At 38.7% G+C, this 18043-nt stretch overlaps 1 protein-coding gene across 1 annotated transcript in view; it reads right to left on the bottom strand.

Moving 5' to 3' along the window:
• The window catches only part of LOC122721013 (high affinity cGMP-specific 3',5'-cyclic phosphodiesterase 9A), a 99615-nt gene that overhangs the window by 32448 nt on the left and 49124 nt on the right, over positions 1–18043 (bottom strand). Inside the window, exons 4-5 of the mRNA XM_043948186.1 lie at positions 3122–3364; positions 2769–3002 (exon numbers count right to left, since the gene is read on the bottom strand). Coding sequence (XP_043804121.1) covers positions 2769–2898 — 130 coding nt within the window. The 5' untranslated portion in view covers positions 2899–3002; positions 3122–3364. The remainder of the gene's footprint in view (positions 1–2768; positions 3003–3121; positions 3365–18043) is intronic.

Below are 18043 nucleotides of genomic sequence, written 5' to 3'. Positions count from 1 at the left end.
GGAGAGAAATATCGATATTTTCCAAGTAGAATTCCAAGTAGAATTAATCGATCGATCGTGTATTTGTACAAGATGTATTTCACAAGATCACGCGCAAGGAACTCGAAGAGAAGAGAAAATCGATAAAGGGATTTCTTTCAAGCCGTCTCCTTTCAAGATTCTCTGTCACGAATTCGGGAACAAGGCTAAAGAACGACGAAAAGAATCGCGTGGCGTGGACACAAAGACTTTTTGCGGCGAACTCAGAGAGTTTTTGACACGAACCATTTCCGTTTCACGTGTACCCTTTTATAATGCTCTCTCCGTGGCGTGACGGCAAAACAATTTCCAACTAACCAACTTACGATATAAATTGTAATACCATTATCATCCTCCATTACGCGATGCACTTTGACGCGAGTTCGCTCTTCTTGCGATTCAAAATACAGAATCATCATCATCGAATTAGAAATAATTCGAGGAATCGAATAGCGTCCCTTAAGTAGACCTAGGATAGGAATGATCAGACGACAGAAATTTGTACAATACAATGTTATATCCTCTCCAATTGAGAGGAGAGGGATATCTCGAATGTATAAAATTGCGTAATTTCTTAAACAATTTTTTGACGGTATTTATGTCTTTCCCTGTGCGCGTGACATGTGATAATTTTATCGTTTGATCCCTGATAGAATAAGAGGGAAAAATGCATTAATATCGAGGAATAGATAAAAACAGTTTGATATTTAAGTGAATTGCACTAGCAATGGCCAGGCATTAGAGACAATTTCATTCGCGTTCGCATAATTTCCAATCACTTTTCTAATTATATAACTTTATTACTACGTATTTATATCCATATCGCTTTTTAATTTATCCACGTTTCAAACGCATAGATTTTATACGTTACCAAGTTAATTCCGTTAGATTATTACAACGATAATTAGACACCTAAAACATAAAGCTTGTAAACACGAAGAAAATTGCGTAACAACTTGCAATTAGACGGTCTATTGCCTTTAGAAACCGTGTGCTCACCACGATCTCGAGCGTCAGATGCCAGATCGCTGTATCGAGTTGCACGTGGTTTAAATAGATGAAGATAGTAACGAGGAAACAAGCGTAAAATCGACTAACGACTGCACTCGGGTTAATTTTCATAATTCGTCGAATGGAAGATTGAAACGCGTCACTAGCTATCGCGAATCATTTTAACATCGGCAACTACGATAAATACGCGTAGTCGTAAAATAGCGGCAGTGAAATTAACGAAACTCTTGGTAAGCGAGTACCGAGGAAAACTTTATAATTTCCATTAACCAGCGAAATGAGTTTCGTAAGATTGCAAAGAGAAAGAGGAAGGAACGTATCCTCGTTACGATTAAACAAATTTCGCTAGAAGAGAGAGAATGCAAACGTTAACAAAGGGGAGAGATAAAAACGAGGAAAGAAGAGACCGAAAAAGTATTTTAAAAAATATAAGGAAAACTAGGAGCGTTTCAACAAATTTACGTTACGAGGAATTGACTAATTTCTTTTTTTTTTTTTTGTAATATAATAAAAAAAAAAATTGTTGATGCTCCTTACATTTTCCGCAACATTTTTCCTCGCATTGAAATTTTATAGCGTGTTCCTCGAGGAACACCGTGGGATGGAAATATTGTCTAAAAGGGTCTCGGATAATATTAAAACTCTTTACGATAAATAATTAAGTTTGCAACGAAGCGGTTTCAGTTTTTACCTTCGAGGAGAGGTATCCGAAACATTTATAGAACTAGAAATTGCATTTCTTTTTAAGAGGAAAACAGTGTACGGTTAAAACAATATTGCTAGATATCGTTAGCTACCTCGATAAATATTCGATTTCGCTAATGGCGAGCAATTAAATGTGACGAACTCGCCTTCTACACACCTTCTTATTTTTGAAAGTAATTCCAACTCGGATATAGGGGAAAAAAGAAAAAAGAAAAAAGATACGTAAGGCGAATAACTTTGGAACCGAGCGATATCTCGTAAAGCTCTCGAAAGCTTTGGATAGCATCCTCGAGATTTCGCCTGAGGTATTGGCTCGAACAAGCAACTGGACATAAATCCCTGTTTGCTTTGTCGTCCAACGCACGGGAGAAGGTGAAACAAGCTTGATTGGCAAGTTAGATCCTCGGAGGCTACTTTCGGGAGACGTTCTCCGGTCGATAGGTCATGGTTCGAAGTATGTGCAAACATAATTTCGCTAGTGCTTACAAAGACCCTTTCCCGTACCGTTCGTAGAAGAACCGAACAGGATGCCGATAATTTACGTTACTCGAAGGTCGCCGATATACCGAACAGAACATTTTTCATTTTTTAACAAATTTGTCAACGAGAGCGCAAGATTCGACGAAAAAAATAATCAAGAGGGGGCGCACGAGTTAAATTTATTTTTATTAAATGCGTCAACAAACTAATTTAAAATTTGCGAATCAATTATAATTCACTCTCCTCGTAATTCGTATCGTATTTCCTATTAACGAGAAATACCGCATAACGCGGTAATAATATTTTTCATTAAATATTCATATAATCGAGTCGATGAATATCGGGAGAGTTTGCTCGCCAAGCGATTGAAAAAGAAAGGAAAAAAAAAAAAAGACAGGGAAAGAAAAATAAAAATAGAACCGAATACTCTTCTCCTTCAAATTAATAAACGTAACGTCATCCAGCCGATAAAAGAGAGAAAGAAAAAAAAAAAAAAGATGGCAACAAGCAGTTTCCGAGTTGTATCAAAGGATCGATTAATTAAATGGACTTGCCCTTAAGCTCCATGTCCGTGACCTGATCCGCTTTGTAGGTGGCCGTCTCCCTGCGATTCCCAACCATGAAATAAATATTCGTGTATTCCTCTTCGTTACCACCGGTCCCGTTCCTCGCCTCGAGGTCCATGGCCAAGCGACTAATATCGGCCTTGAACCGGCTTCCGCTCCTCTGTGCTCGACCTTGCGACGACTCGCGAGCCGACCCGGCCGCCTTCCTATTATTACTCGGGGCTGCGCAGCAAAACCATTCCATCAATTCGTTCGATATATTATATATCGTAAGAGGGAGGGGGAAAAATAAAAGGGTAAGAAAGAAAGGAGACGAAGGCGAAATCGAGGGATTAACTAACCTCTGGTCGGGTGTGGAGAGATAGCGGTATCCTCAGCGAGCTCATCGTCGCATCGCCGCCCCGGCGGCAACAACCGGGTCACCCCCGATTATTGCACCTGTCGACTTCGTACCTGCCGTGGCCAACACCCGCAGGGTGAACGATTCAGCGTTGCAGGATCCCGTCGATGACCGTCCAGCCGCCAACCGAGAGGACGACCGCTCGTCTACTACCAGCTCACGCTGCGCTCCTTCATGGTCCATTCTGTAAATTTTCCCAATCAACCCTTTTTATTCGTTTTTCTATTCTCCCTTATCTATTATCCATCCACTTCCTCCTCCTTTTATTTTCGTCCGCGCAAAACAAATATCCACGATTTTCAATTTTTCAATTTTTCAATTTTTCGACCACGTACGTAACCAGCCCGCGCTCTCCTCTCTCTCTCTCTCTCTCTCTCTCTCTCTCTCTCTCTCTCTCTCTCTCTCTCTCTCTCTCTCTCTCGGTAATAGGTAGAAGGTAAATTTCACTTAAGTATAGATTTCTGACCCTGATGTATGCGAATAAGAAATACATTTGTTACTTGGAAGCAAAGCGAGAGAGAATCGATTACACAGGCCCAACTTACTTACTTACTTCCTTCCAATCCTGTCGAGCAAAATGCAAAGCGTGGACCGTTGAAAAATTCACCGAATACCGAATAACGAACAACGATCCAACGGCCGCGAAACAGTTGGGAGAGTTTTCCCGCTGCTCGGTGTACTGGAGCAAACTTGGAACGAGGCAATAAATTCAAGATAAGCAAAAAGATGGATGGAGCAAGAAGTGGTACTCGAGGATGAATATTGAAAAAGTGTAATATGTAGATGTAATATAGATGGGAGGACTGGAAAGTTTCGTTGGAACAAAAAAAGTGATGCTTCTTCGTAATTTTTTAATTTACATAAATTTTTTAATTTACATGGCCTATTACATATATACTGAATTCGATATTAGAGATAAAAATGGGGATGCGTGCCGTGCTGTTCATCGAGCATGGAATAATTCAGCTCGATGGGGATGATTGGCATTATGTCGATTTATCAAGCTTCGCGAATATAATCAAGAATAAATTGTATCGAGGGGGAGATCGATACGATTTATCAATTATCGAATTTCTAAATCAAAATTTCGAACAAAACGCGCAATGTGAATAGTAAGTGAAAATAAAGAGACCAATTATACGTATTGCGGCGTATACGTATTGAATCGCATTATCGAATCGAACAAAAGGAGAGCCAGTTACGAAATTAATATTTGATCCCTAATCTACTGGAGGATCGAATTAATTATAATATCAATATTCGGAGAGAGAGAGAGAGAGAATGAATTATTTATCTCTTTCTAATTTAAAAGTCTCGCCGAGGATATCGACATTCATTTTGATGCAACGATAGAATATTCATCGATAGTATTTTGAATATTGGATACGTGATTAAACGGAGTGATATTTTAATTATTTATTATTTTTTGTCTTAATCTTTACATAAATTTTAAACGATACGATTCTTAGCATTCCTACTTATAAAACGGATTGTCACCTCCTTGCGAATTCAATTTTCAACGATCCACTTACGATGAGTATCGTATCGATCATTTCTTCGGCGATACAACGTGAAATCCAGCTACCTGTCGTGTGTAACGTGCCGCGTCGATCTCGTATCCCTTCCCATATAGGGAAGATGTCACGTGAAGTCTACGGGGAAACCTGTTGCGGAACAATGTCTATTATGAGCCCGAACGGTTTTCAACTCGCGTGCGAAATCCGCATGAAAATTCATGCTCACGTCGAATCGGTCCATGGCGCAACGCGCTTTTAATCGAATCGAAGCGTTCGTATTTGATAACGTGACGAGATATCCACGATACGGAATATAATCGAGTGAGTGGCGTCAAATCGAAAGATCTATCGCACGACAGCTTTCGAAATAGAGATATCGCGGATGACGTGGACAGGCGGACATCTTGCACATGGAAGGGAAATCACTTTGAAAAACTTTTCCTCACGCGAAATTGAAATTAGCCTCTCTCTAGATTTAATATCCTGGTAAATTGAATTTCATCTTTCTTTTATTTTTTTAATTCTTGAGAATTTCGCAAAAAAGAAAAAAAAAAAAAAGAAATTGAAAGCGTTCGCTCTCAACGAAGATCCTTAATACTCCTACCTCTCATTTGCATATAGACCGATAAAATACTCGAAATCCTTGAAATCTCTTCTTTATCGCGATTTAGGTTCGATAATCCCGCATTAATCTGAACGGTTGTAACGTTTGAAAGGGATCGAGGAAACCGATCAATGGACAAACGTTTCAGATGTAAAGCTCGAAGCGTGAAATATACTCGAAGATTGAACCGTGCACGGAACCGTGCGGCTCTAATCCAGCCGGCCGATCCAAAAGGTGATTTTTCAGGATTAAGAGTCGCGGCGGCCAATCGGTGTTGCGCAGGATGCGCGCCTCTGATCGGCCTCCACCCACCCTTGCTTTACTTCCACCCCTTCCACGATCGTTACGTTCGAGAACGATCCATCCATCGATCGAGCGCGTCTCTCCGTTCCATAGATTCCAATTGATTAACCGATATCGTCTCCGCCCAACTTGCAAACTTCAAACTTGCCGATCTTCCGGTTGAAATCTCCCCGAATCTCGATCAAACTTGGCCAATACGCCGAACGAGAAAATTTCGATCTCGCGAAGGAATCGAGATGCGACGATACGTTATCGATGATACATGTTTACAGGAAGAGACATCTCTTTCTTCTGGAGGCGAGAGGAAAGAAAAGAGGAATCGTTGATATCGCGGTTTTCGAATTCGATTCACGTTTTCAAATTCCATCGAGGCTGCTCATCTCGATCGGTCGGCCGAGCATTTTAATATGTGTCTCTGTGTATACATGAACAACGTGATTTGCAAACGCGGTTACACTTGCGCAAACATCGCTGTCAATATCAACAGCTGAGCTGGGAACAATATTAAATATAATTTCGCACGCGCGCGCGAATTAATACATCTACCACGAATCCCCCTTTCGTTCGACGTAAAACAGAAAAGGAGTATTAATAATTAGAACCAACACGCGCGCGATATTTTTCGTCAAAGAATTTGGCTCCGAGTAATTTCTCTTTAATAATACTGACGCGTGCTCAATTTTCATCATGGACGGGAAAAACTAGCTTTACGCTCTTAGGCATCGAGTAATTTTGCTCTACCTCTTTTCTTTTCGTTCGCAAATTTACTTCGTGATTAATAAAAAGACGGAATTAATATTTTTTTTTTTTTTTTCCTCTCTTTACGTTTTCGAATAATTCGAAATAATTATGATTAAACGTTACCAGATTCCTAGCTTTTCTAAATTTTAAACGTAATTTTAAAAACGCGATAAAAGGGAAAGGAGTGAAAATTTATACAATAATACGGTATCTTCGACGTATGCTCGAAGCGTAAAATTAATTACGAAACGTCCGAAAATATAATCATCGATCGTGTATTTGAAAATATTCATTGTTTGTCGAAAACGTTAATAAAATAATCTTTGTTGAATCAATCTTCGTTCCAAGTTCTTTAATATTAATTACGCCCATACGAAAACAATGATTAAAGTAGAAGGCAAATATCACTTGTTATTTGAAATAATATAATAATTGTTAACTCGTTCGTTTTATTTCCGACGAAACAAATTTCATCGGAAATGACAACTTTCGATAAACGTTATTACGGCGACAAATCTACGCATATAACGTAGAAAAATATCGAAATTTCAAGCGTTTACGAAAAGTATGTTTCGTGCGTATACAACTTCCGATTCGTGACCGTGGATGTTTGCATCGCTTTAATAGCAGCAAACGCCGCATAAAAAGGCACTTCGTGAAATTGTCAGGAAGCAGAACGCATTAACGATCGCAGATACACGCGTAAAAGAAGTAAAGTTATTATCATCGAACCGACATGATCGAGGATGTTTCTCGTAAAAAAAAAAAAAAAAAAAGAAAAAAAAATGAAATCACGTCGCTAAAAGCCACGTATGTTTTTACACGTACACTTCTTCCACTCGATTTTACGACTCGAACACAACGTCGATGTATACGAATTTGTCAGAGAAACGTTTTAACATTCTTAGAATATTCTCTAGATTCTTAGATTGTTGGTGGAAAAAAAAAAAAGTTCGCGGTCGAAAATTAATACGATTAATTAATTTCTCGCAAGTGCCAACTATTCGTGGCGCAGTAAGCAAGAAGTTTGAAGCGATTAAAGTTGACTAAGTGTATCAAACGGTCGAAAGACCACCGTTGCGAACGTTTCAAGGCGATTAAACGACCGCGTAATTACGCGTTCAATGAGAACAGAGCGTTATCCAGGATGTGGCGAGGGTACTCGAGTTAGAACGCTTCCTCGAATGCAAATTACGCGATCCAGTGACAGTGTACCGACTCCACGCTCGGAAACAAAAAGCGCGAACAACACGGAATTTCGTTCGCGTGCTGTTTCACCACGCCACGACCCAATTTCACGGATCTAATTAATCGTGAAACCGTTTTCGTTTATTTTTCCTTTGCCAAATATCACGTTCTCGATCCGTTCCTTCGCTCCGCCCTTCGTTTCCCCCTCCGCTCTACATTTTTCTCTTTTCTTTCTTTTCACCGCTTTATTCGCCAATATTTCGTTTCGCGAACCGATTCAAAGCCATTCTTTCCGCTTCTGGCCCCAGCCTTTAATCCAACGAGGGTTCAAGTTATTAAAAAAAAAAAAAAAAAAAAGAAAGAAAAAAGAAAGAAAAAGGAGAGAAGTCCCGAAGAGATGTTTTCTAGCTCGAAGGGTGAAATGCTTTGTAAGGTGACGAGGGCCTAAATAATATCGAGATGGATGGCGAGAAACTCTGACACGATTAAGAAGAATTTACGAATTTGTATTCTTTCCTTCGTCACGAGATTTATAGGTTTTTTTTAAATTTTCTTTTTTTCTTCTTTTTAACCGGATCGAGGAACGAAAGATATTCTCCAAGAGCATCGTATCGACTACTCGAAGCTTTCGAGATACTCGGGGGAGGGGGCGATAATATGAGGATCGATCGGAAGCGAGATAAAAAAGCGGAAAGTGGACACGAGGATATTAAGAACGTCGAGACGATCGTTTCGCTCTCCTGCGGTAACGTCCCACCACCCCGTGGCGAGCGTCGGCTTCTCGGCGATGACTTCCATCGGGATGACTCAGGGAAAAAGGAAGCGTGCTAACGAGCCCCGGTCAGCATTAATTGTAACATCCTCCCAACGGTAGCGGACCGCTTCCGTCGCGCGATCTCCTCGCCTCTGAAACGAAGGAAGCTACCAAGACGACCTCAACGCCCACGCGCGGCCACCGACTCGCTCTACGCCCTTTCCACGCCACTTCTCCGACCACGATCCAACCGTCCAACCGAGCCGAGGTGAAAATTCTTCTCAATTTTTCGCCTCGCCGCGCGTGGCCCCAAAATTTCTTCCCCTTCTCTCTCTCACTCTCTCGTCCATAAAATAACCATTCCTCTCTTCCGCTTCCCTTTCCAACCATTCTTACTCCCGTCTCGGAACTTGTACTTTAACCGGTTCAATTGAATAATATTCCCCATCCTGTTTATCCTTAATATCCACCGATCGGTTCGAATTTTCCAAAATTCGGGCGACATCTCTGGGGGCGCGAAGATGAAACGGGTGAGGTGCGGTGGACCTAGGTGCTTGGGACGTGGATTTCTCGATACGCGCGTTGTCGACGGGGGAAGGGGGGCGTCCGAATAACGAATTTCGTGGCGGAATCGCGTCGCGTTAAGTGCATCGCGCCGTTTACGAGGCAGTAGCACTCTCATTCCGGATACAGGTACCGTAGACATTAAATTCAACGCACGCCACGAGCGTGTCGCATGCGGGTACGTTACAAGTAGCACAAACCTCGCCCTCCCTTCGTCCTTCTCCCTACGGGATTCACGTTTTACGCTCTCGTTTTATTGCACGCACGCCGATAAAATTCAGTAATACCCCTTCCCCCCTCCTGATAAAACTTTATCGGGGGGAACGGTTCCTCCGTTCACACATTTTCGAAACGATCCATGGGCTTCGATCCTGGATGGATTTTTATCTATATCATTCTCACACCTCGCGTAATTTCTTCCCATTTCGATAATTTGTAAACGATCTCAATGAATTATTATCGCGATATTATTCTCCGTTTTATCATTCGATCGTACTTCAGCATCGATCGATCCGCCGCGAAGTCTGGAATCCTTTGTTCGTTACTTAGCGAGACGATGATAAGGCGCAACGTTTCTCTATAAACAAATCTAAAGTAGATTTCCAGCTACTAGCGAGACGATTAAAACTCCGTCCACCGTGTGAAATATGCGAAATACGTGTATACACGGCCTGGAGGAAGCGGATGCATCGAGGCAAGAAATCAGCGCGCAACCGAGGAATGCTTTAAATTTGACACCGCGCCACGGGTAAGAGGTAAATAATAATACCAGCTCAAAAACGCGAGAGAATATTCGTTCGAGGAGACTACGCCAACGTTTAATATCTATCACGAAAAACCGATTTATTCTCATTCCTCGATTATTATTATTATTATTATTATTATTATCCTCGATAATTTTAATCCATTTTTCCATGTAAATTAATTTGGAATATTTGAATTCGTTTAAGATGTATATATTTTTAAATCGTATATCATTGACATTTCTCTCCTAAAATTTTATCGTACGATATTAGTTAAATCACAGCAAATACTTTTATTCGATTTATCCGTTGGGGATTGTGGTTGAAAGCTCGTTTGTGCAGAATTTAACAATATTAACCATTTTAAAATTGAATTATTTTTAGCTCGCGAGACCGGTTTTTTCAAAAGATATTAATAAAAATAGAAATATATTTTCCCGATGTTCTGATGTAGAAAAAAGATATTTAAAAAAAAAGAATTAAATTTAAAATATTTCAAAATACATCTCTGAAACTTGTTTACGTGGAAATAATTTTAGAAAGCCGTTTAACTTGTTGTTCAAACATCTTACGAGAGGTTGAAGAACAAAGCGGAAGAAAAAATGAAACGTGGTAGATACGATTAAAACAGGTAAAGTTATCCCGAAATAACGTTTCAAAGCGTTTTTCTTTCTCAAACAATCACCGACGAATTCTTGATATTAAATTTTAAGGTCACCCAATCTCCCGAAACGTACGAAAACGGATGATATCTTTGCGATGATACGTCGTTGTAACGCAAAAAAAAAAAAAAAATTACCGTTCTAAATTACGACATAACAAACCAAGTTACCAAGTTTTATCGACGATTAATCGCAAATCGCGAAAGAAAAAAAATACACGAAATTTCAACGGTCCGCCGTTACGTAAAATTAACGTATTCGATCGTGTTAACGTTTCAGAGTTCGCGTACGGCAAATGTGATACTTTAAATAGACACCGATCGATATTGTTCCGACAATGCAATATATTCTGGAACGTAAATTTTTCGTGGTTAGTGAATTAAAATAAATATTTTAAAAATCCACGAATATATTTGATAGAGATGGATAAGAAGGAAGGGAGGAAGGAAGGAAAAAGGAAAAAATTTAATTTTTCGCGTACGAACGCGAAGATAAACGACTTTATATCTACAACATCAACTACGAAGCCGAACAACAACGAAATTACTTCCTCCCCGGTACGAGTAAACATACGAGATGAAAAAAAAAAGGGAATATCTCGCTAGGTTGAAATTCTTCGTAGAGGAAATCATAAACTTTGCCAATTTCGCAGGCAATCTTCGTGACTTCGTTACGAGTTTTACAATGCTCTTGCCTACTAAACGACGGGCCACGTTAACTTCAACGTCTTCCCCTGTAAACAAAACATCTCGTAAGATCGATAGCAGCGTTGCGCACCGTTCAACGTCATCCCGCGAAGGAACACGCTTGCTACGTCACGTTACGTAGTTTCATTGGGCGACGAATAATAAATCACGGTGATCGTGGATGTCGTTAAACACCGATTCAAAGATACCGCAACAATACGATAAGAACGACATTCTTCTACCGAAAGCATCGCGGATGTCGATTTCTGCGCGGATCCCTTTGTCTCGATAATTAAACGCTCCACGCTCCCGTGCTGCGCGCAATGAATAATTTAAAACGTTTCTTCCCGACCGCGAATTATTTATACACTTTTAACGTATCCACGTCGCATACTTATACAGGCGAGCGATAATTTCGCGAATAAATTACAATACGTTCTCCATTCTTCTAACGAAATTACGAGAGACATATCGATACGTATTACGAAATTATATAATATGCCCGTTAACTTGGATGATTAAAGTGATGTAAAGGAAACTATTCGACGATAACTCGTCCAATCCTCGTTCCAATAAATCTCCTTCGAATTTGTGGGGATTGTGGAGAAACGAGATCCGTTCGTTTATTATTATCCGATAAAAACCTCCTAAACTTTGATTCTCGTCGCTCACCGAGAAATATTCCACGGGATCTAGCCATCTATCTGCTCGATTGCTCGATTGCTCCTTTCCATCGGAAACCTCGATCCGCCAGATACCAACGAGTCAATTGTTCCAATTAAATTTTGCGGTTCGGACGAAGATGCGAACTCGATCGTTTTATATCGAATCGAAAATAACGAATATTCCGATCGATCGAAATCTATCGTCCGTCCTCGGTTATAACGACGCTCCAGTGGGCCTCCAGCTACGCGTAATTAACGAGACACGCGCACGAATCTGATTATCGTAACGTGGAATCGGGAAGAATTCGCGTGATTAAACCAGGCAGCAGGTAATCGTTGACGAACGAGACGTTTCGTATGTCGTGTTCTCGGACAATTATGTTAGGCGAGGACTCCTCCTCCACTCCGATTCACCCTTCGAGGGAAAATGTTAAAAGCTGCTTCGAGATCGTGTTTCTGGACAATTAAGGGGGACGAATTTTCGGGTGGATGGACTACGCGTGTTCAACAGTTTAAGAAAGAACGGATGCGAGTCGGACGGAGTGTTCGATATCGAATGTCAACGATGTATCGAAGTAAATAACGTTGGGAGGGGGACATTTGATCGATCATTTGCGGATATTCAATCGGAATATTTCGAAAAAATTCGAATTTTCAATCCAGTATCCGGGTTATCGAGTTGGAAAATTTTTCAAAGCTTTCCTTTTCCTGCGATTTCATCGATCAAGTTAGAATTCGAATCGATACAATTCTACTTCAACAAGAGATCAGAAAGTAAATATTTTTCTCTAGTGGTTGTTTTAATTCCATTGTAATTAGTAAACGATTAATAAACGATACAATTGAATGTATTAAAACATTAATTAAAAGACGCGAAAACATTAATTATAAGTACAAAGGGATCCGTGCCGTTATCCGAGTTAAGCTTCAGAGCTTGGAAAGCTTTCTCCTTCTTGCTAGTCAGGAAAGCTTACTAATATTCTCTTTTGTGCAAAAGATGCAGCGTATTAATATTAACGTTCCAACGAAAACTTGTTATTAAATTATAGGAATACGTAGGTCAAAATAATATGCAAATGCGTAAATGGAGAGAAATAAATGAAAATCTGTTTATCCCAATTTTCTATATACATTTAATTTGCAGAAATATTTACAACGTTATTTGTTTTGTGAAATATCTGGAAGGAGAATTTTTCGCTTCATGAATCACCAGATTAGCTTTATCGTTGAACAAAGTGTCAAGGTTCTAAAAGTTGCTACAACTTATCGTACAACTTCCTTGTTTCTAATGACGCGTTTATATATTTATTTATTTATTATTTTTTTTTTAATCAATTACTTTCAATTCGATTCAGAAAGACTGAAAACAAACCTTTTTCGAGTAAAAAGGTAAAGTTCTCCGACGAAATATTTTCACCGCTTTTTATCATCTTTTTCAAAAAAAAAAAAAAAAAAAAATTGGAAACAAGTTTTCCATAAAATATCGAATGAAAGTAGAATGAAAAAAAAAAAAATTCTGATAAAAAAGGGGGATAACAACAAAAGGAAGACGAAGGAAAAAACTAATTTGGACTTTTGATAAATTTGGTATAGCCAAACCACCGGTCGAGCTACCTATTCGCTCGTATCACAATGTCGATATACGAAACAAAGGAAGGGGCGCGCATGCATAAAACGTTACAAAGCTGCGTTCATTTTATATGCGGGACTCTCTTTATTTGACTTCTCTCGCAACGTACACCGGCATTTCTCCATCTCTCCTCGTTAACGCTCGCTCTCGAACAACAACGGAGAAACTTTCCCCTCGCGTGTAAAATCGAACGCACGGTGTAAAATCGGGCACACATACAGGTTTGAAATATTGAAAGAGGGATCGCGCGGCCGCAAAAAACATCCGGCATAAATCGGGTTTATCCATCGATACAGGGCTATAAAACGAGAAACGTCTCCATTGTTCGTGATTCCTCGATGAAACATTGTTAATTCCTGAATGACGCTGATCGAACAACGGTAAATCGAATAGAGCGTGGCCGCGAAATGAAATAAACCGGCGATATTTCGAGCGTACGAAACAGGGGATTATAGCTTGCGTCAAGCTTATCGCGTCTAATTAAACGAATTCGCCGTGACATCGTCGTCGAAACGGGGCCGTTACACAGTAATTAAAACGGACGCGTTCGATGGGCCTGAAGCAATGTCGATCGGTTCCCCGATCGCGGACCCCCTTCGAACCGATCGAAACGAATATCCAATGTTTTTCCTTCGCGCGTGACGATAATCTAATCCGTAATGTTTCATTTCGCAAATTAACATCCCTCTCCCAACGTTACATCGATCGGAGATATCTATCTACGGATCGATCGTTTCGTAATTTAAGGGAAAGGGGTATTCGGGATACCGTAACAAATATTCATGATTCCCGCAAGAATAATAACATCCGCGTAATCTAATTAACTAATGAACGAGATACATGGCCGCGTTATCGAATATTGCGGAATAAAGCTCTGGAAATAAAGATATCGGGATGAATACGAGGTTGGATTAATATACGTGTCGTTCGGTATAACACGTAGGCGAACATCGACCGATAATTATACGTTCGTACGATAAAACAAATTTTCTTCTCGAAAACGTGTATTTTCCTTCTATTTCGTATAATAATTGAAATACGAATACTGAAAAGAAAAAACAAGATAGATTTAAATTAATAAAATAAAAAATAGGATAATCCTATCCAGATTTAAATGATTTTTTTTTTTTTTTCCTTGATTAAAATATACTTTTAATGTTTCTGCTTGCAAGATGGCGCCCCGTACAGGAGGCAAGAAATTAAGACGAAACTTTATAATGAGATTCATTACACCAAATCCTACTTAGTCCGCAATTTCGCATTTAGGAAAACGGTTTACGTATGTATGTATGTATATATATATAANTATATATATATAAATGTTATACGCAATTTCAGATTATTAAAACTAATAACTTACTTAGCGATACACGTATAAAATAATTCCTTTGTACGATACACATATAATAAAACCACGCAAAAATATCGCAGAAAAATAAATATATATATATATTCGTTCAAAAAAGTACACAATTTATTCGGGAAATATAATTTATTTTCTCGCGAGAGAACGTCCCATCCCCGAGCAGAGACGAAACCATGCGTGTCGTCGATGCATGCAGTTTATTACGCGAATGTATTATTCAAACGTTTCGCGTATAGCACAAGATTTTAGTCCCAATGCACCTTCTCCACCTCGATATCGATCGCCTATTCCTTGGAATCGATCCCACGGTTGCCAATTATGACCCAGTTCTAGCCACAAATTCTGTGCGTGTGAGACTAATCATATTGTTCAATTGCCTGTATGAGACACGCACGCATACACGCGTAAATCATTGGAACTTGGTATACACGTATACAGGTTTTAAACGGATCACGGAAATGAAAATGTCGACCATCATCGAGCGTACGATTTTAAGGGAAAGGAAAATGAGGATACTTTTATGCACGAGCGACACGTAGCGATAGTTTTCGGATAAACGATATTTAAAACAAGGATTATTCGAAATGACGTCTTATTTGCGATAATCCGCTTTATCTGTAATTAAGTAGCGTGAAATTCGAATAATGGATGATCATTAATTATCTCGTAATTAAATAAATTACGAATATTTTATAGTAGATAATTAATCTTATAACGGATAATACGAACAGATGCGAGTTGGGTTTATCTTGAGAAGAAATCGGTTGATGGAAACGACGAGGATAAAACGATTATTTCCTTCGAATAACGCGTTCTTTCTTCTTATTCTTTTAACGAGAGAAACGAAAAATAGAAGAGGAAAGAAAAAAAAAAATTGTGTCAAGTTCACGATCTACCTTTGCAAAAATATCCTTTTCGATATTTGCATCGTATTATACCCATATCAAGAAACGTACGATTCAATTTAGAAAAAAAAAAGAAAAAACAAAACCAATTGGAAAAGGTTTATTTACAATCGAATCGAACCTTTTCGAAACAAACCAAATTCTATAGGTCAATACAGTTTTATTCAACTAAAAAATAAAATGACAAGAGAGGAAAACGGATTATACGAGAGATGTAGAAGAACAAGATTATCGAGAAAGACGAAAATGTATATCCGTCGAGAGGATCGTACGTTTCGGTTTCCGTGCATTTAGAGAAGAGAGAATACGAAAGCCTTTGTGTTATCCATCTTGTTCCGAGATACATAATTTAAAACGAAGCTTCGAGACGGTCTCGAATTTTCTTTGATATCCGGAACACGACAGAGGAAAAGTGGCTTCCGCCGTGGATCGAGGGTAGTTTCATTAAAATACGTTTATGGCTTGCCTCGATATTTCGTTGCGCCTATACAGCGTTTAACCTAGTTGCGGTGTGGCGGCGAGCATTGTGGGACAAAAGAGAGAGAGAGAGAGAGGAAAAAAAAAGGATACGAAAGGAGGAATCAAAGAGCGGATAATATCATATTCGTAAATGATAAAGACGAATCAAATCTGCATAAAGAAAATCGAGCGTACGGAATTCTTTCGAATAATTGCTCGAATAATCCCATCGAATTGAAGCATCAATTTCGTTGTAAAGTATTATACGTTTTATACGCGATTATACTTGAATAAGGGCGCACAGAGGAACGTTTGAAGAGCATTGAAATAAGTTTTCCTTCAGCTTCAGATAGATTTACGTTTGACGTAACGAGTTACTTTGCAAATATATATTTAACCGTATTAAACAGGATTGTTTTAAAGCAATATATAGAAAATTTAAAAATATAACGTAAAATACGAGTTAAAAAATATGGAAAAAAAAGAGAGTTTGAGGGGATGAGAAAACTGTTACTGTATGTAAAAAGGAAGAAAATTGGAAAAATTTCTCCGTCTCACGTGGGAGTCACGTCGATCTATCTTTTAATAAATATCCATCGAGGCGCATAGATCCTCGATAACCTTCGATGTTCCACGAATCTTCGGGGACTAGTAGACTGGAGAACTCTGGGAAAACCTCGAAATTTACCGAGCCATTCCAAACTATTCACTCTTAGGAGCAACGTTGAAACTATTCCACGTATTTTATTCTCCATTGAGACTAATTTACATTCGTGTCGAATTTTTACACGAATTTTCTCATCCTTCGTGATGAGATGATGAAACTCTACAATTTTTATTTATTTTTCTCGAAACATCCCCGTGAACGTAACGATCCTGACAATCAGGGATGTTAAATCTTGCTTAGAAATATCTCAGAGATACGAAAGTATCGTATTCACTTCCACTTCACGGACACTCAAACCTCACTTCGAGCAATTCAATTTCCGACTCATGAAATCTAAAACTACATAGAAATATAACCTTTAGAAATTCGGTCGGACCATTACCAAGATCCTACGATATTCGACTCTCTCTCCTTCTCTGAAATAAAAAAAAAATAAAAACTTGCTCTTTATCCTATCGTTATTGTAATTATTATACATTTTATAGCAGAAATAATGTGGAATGTGGTAACAAGAGGAAAAAATTTGTGCAGAATTTTTCGAAATTACCTCGAGTACGTACCGTCGCGTCTCTTTCTCATCTAAATCCAAATATAAAATATATAAAATTAGGCAAAATCCTCCCTGCCAAGAAACGAATCGACCAAGATTCGAGTCTACACAAGAAACGAGACAAATTTGCGACAAAGGAGAAAAATCTCCGTTTAATTTACATCAAATCCCTGTGCCTTTCCTGATGGCAAAAATGTTGAGATTCTTCGTCAAAGATATTGCGAGCGATCTTATCGATGATAAGAGATATTTTATAAATCACTTATTACCTTCCCTTCTCCTGTCTTCGACAAATTTACTCGAAAATTTCCGTTCGATTGAAAAATGGATCACGAATGGAACGTACGTTCAAAAGATTGCTTTCGTTATTGCTCCGACGAATTAAAATTTTGCTTTTTAAAATATATATAATAATAAATTCAAATTTTATTCTCCCATTTCGCTTTATTACATTTTTGAATATATTATAAAATGCATATTACAATTTAATCGCAAATTATAATATCCTCATAAAATAGGTATTATAATATTCTCGTTAAAGAGATTTAAAAGCGCTCGTCTCTGCATCTCCTCGATAAAGAACGAAATTAATAAACTCATATTCTTGCTACAACAAATAAATAGCGCGAATATCGAATTGTAAATATCCCATCGATCGTAAACTCGATCAATTTCAATTCGAAGGATTAATATCTACGGAAACAACGTATTTTACGTATGCGTTTGCTCAATGGAATATTAAAAACCTATCTATCGTTACCCCTTTATCGAATGAAACGAATTATAGACGAAACGAAAAGAAACGAAACTGTTCGACTCGTCAAATTTTTCTACAATTTTTTCCTTCCAAAAAAGAATG

This window comes from Apis laboriosa, unplaced genomic scaffold (assembly GCF_014066325.1).
Source record: "Apis laboriosa isolate Shangri-la unplaced genomic scaffold, ASM1406632v1 scaffold13_cov153, whole genome shotgun sequence".
Lineage (NCBI taxonomy): Eukaryota > Metazoa > Arthropoda > Insecta > Hymenoptera > Apidae > Apis > Apis laboriosa.
This window is presented reverse-complemented; position numbering and strand designations above follow the sequence as displayed.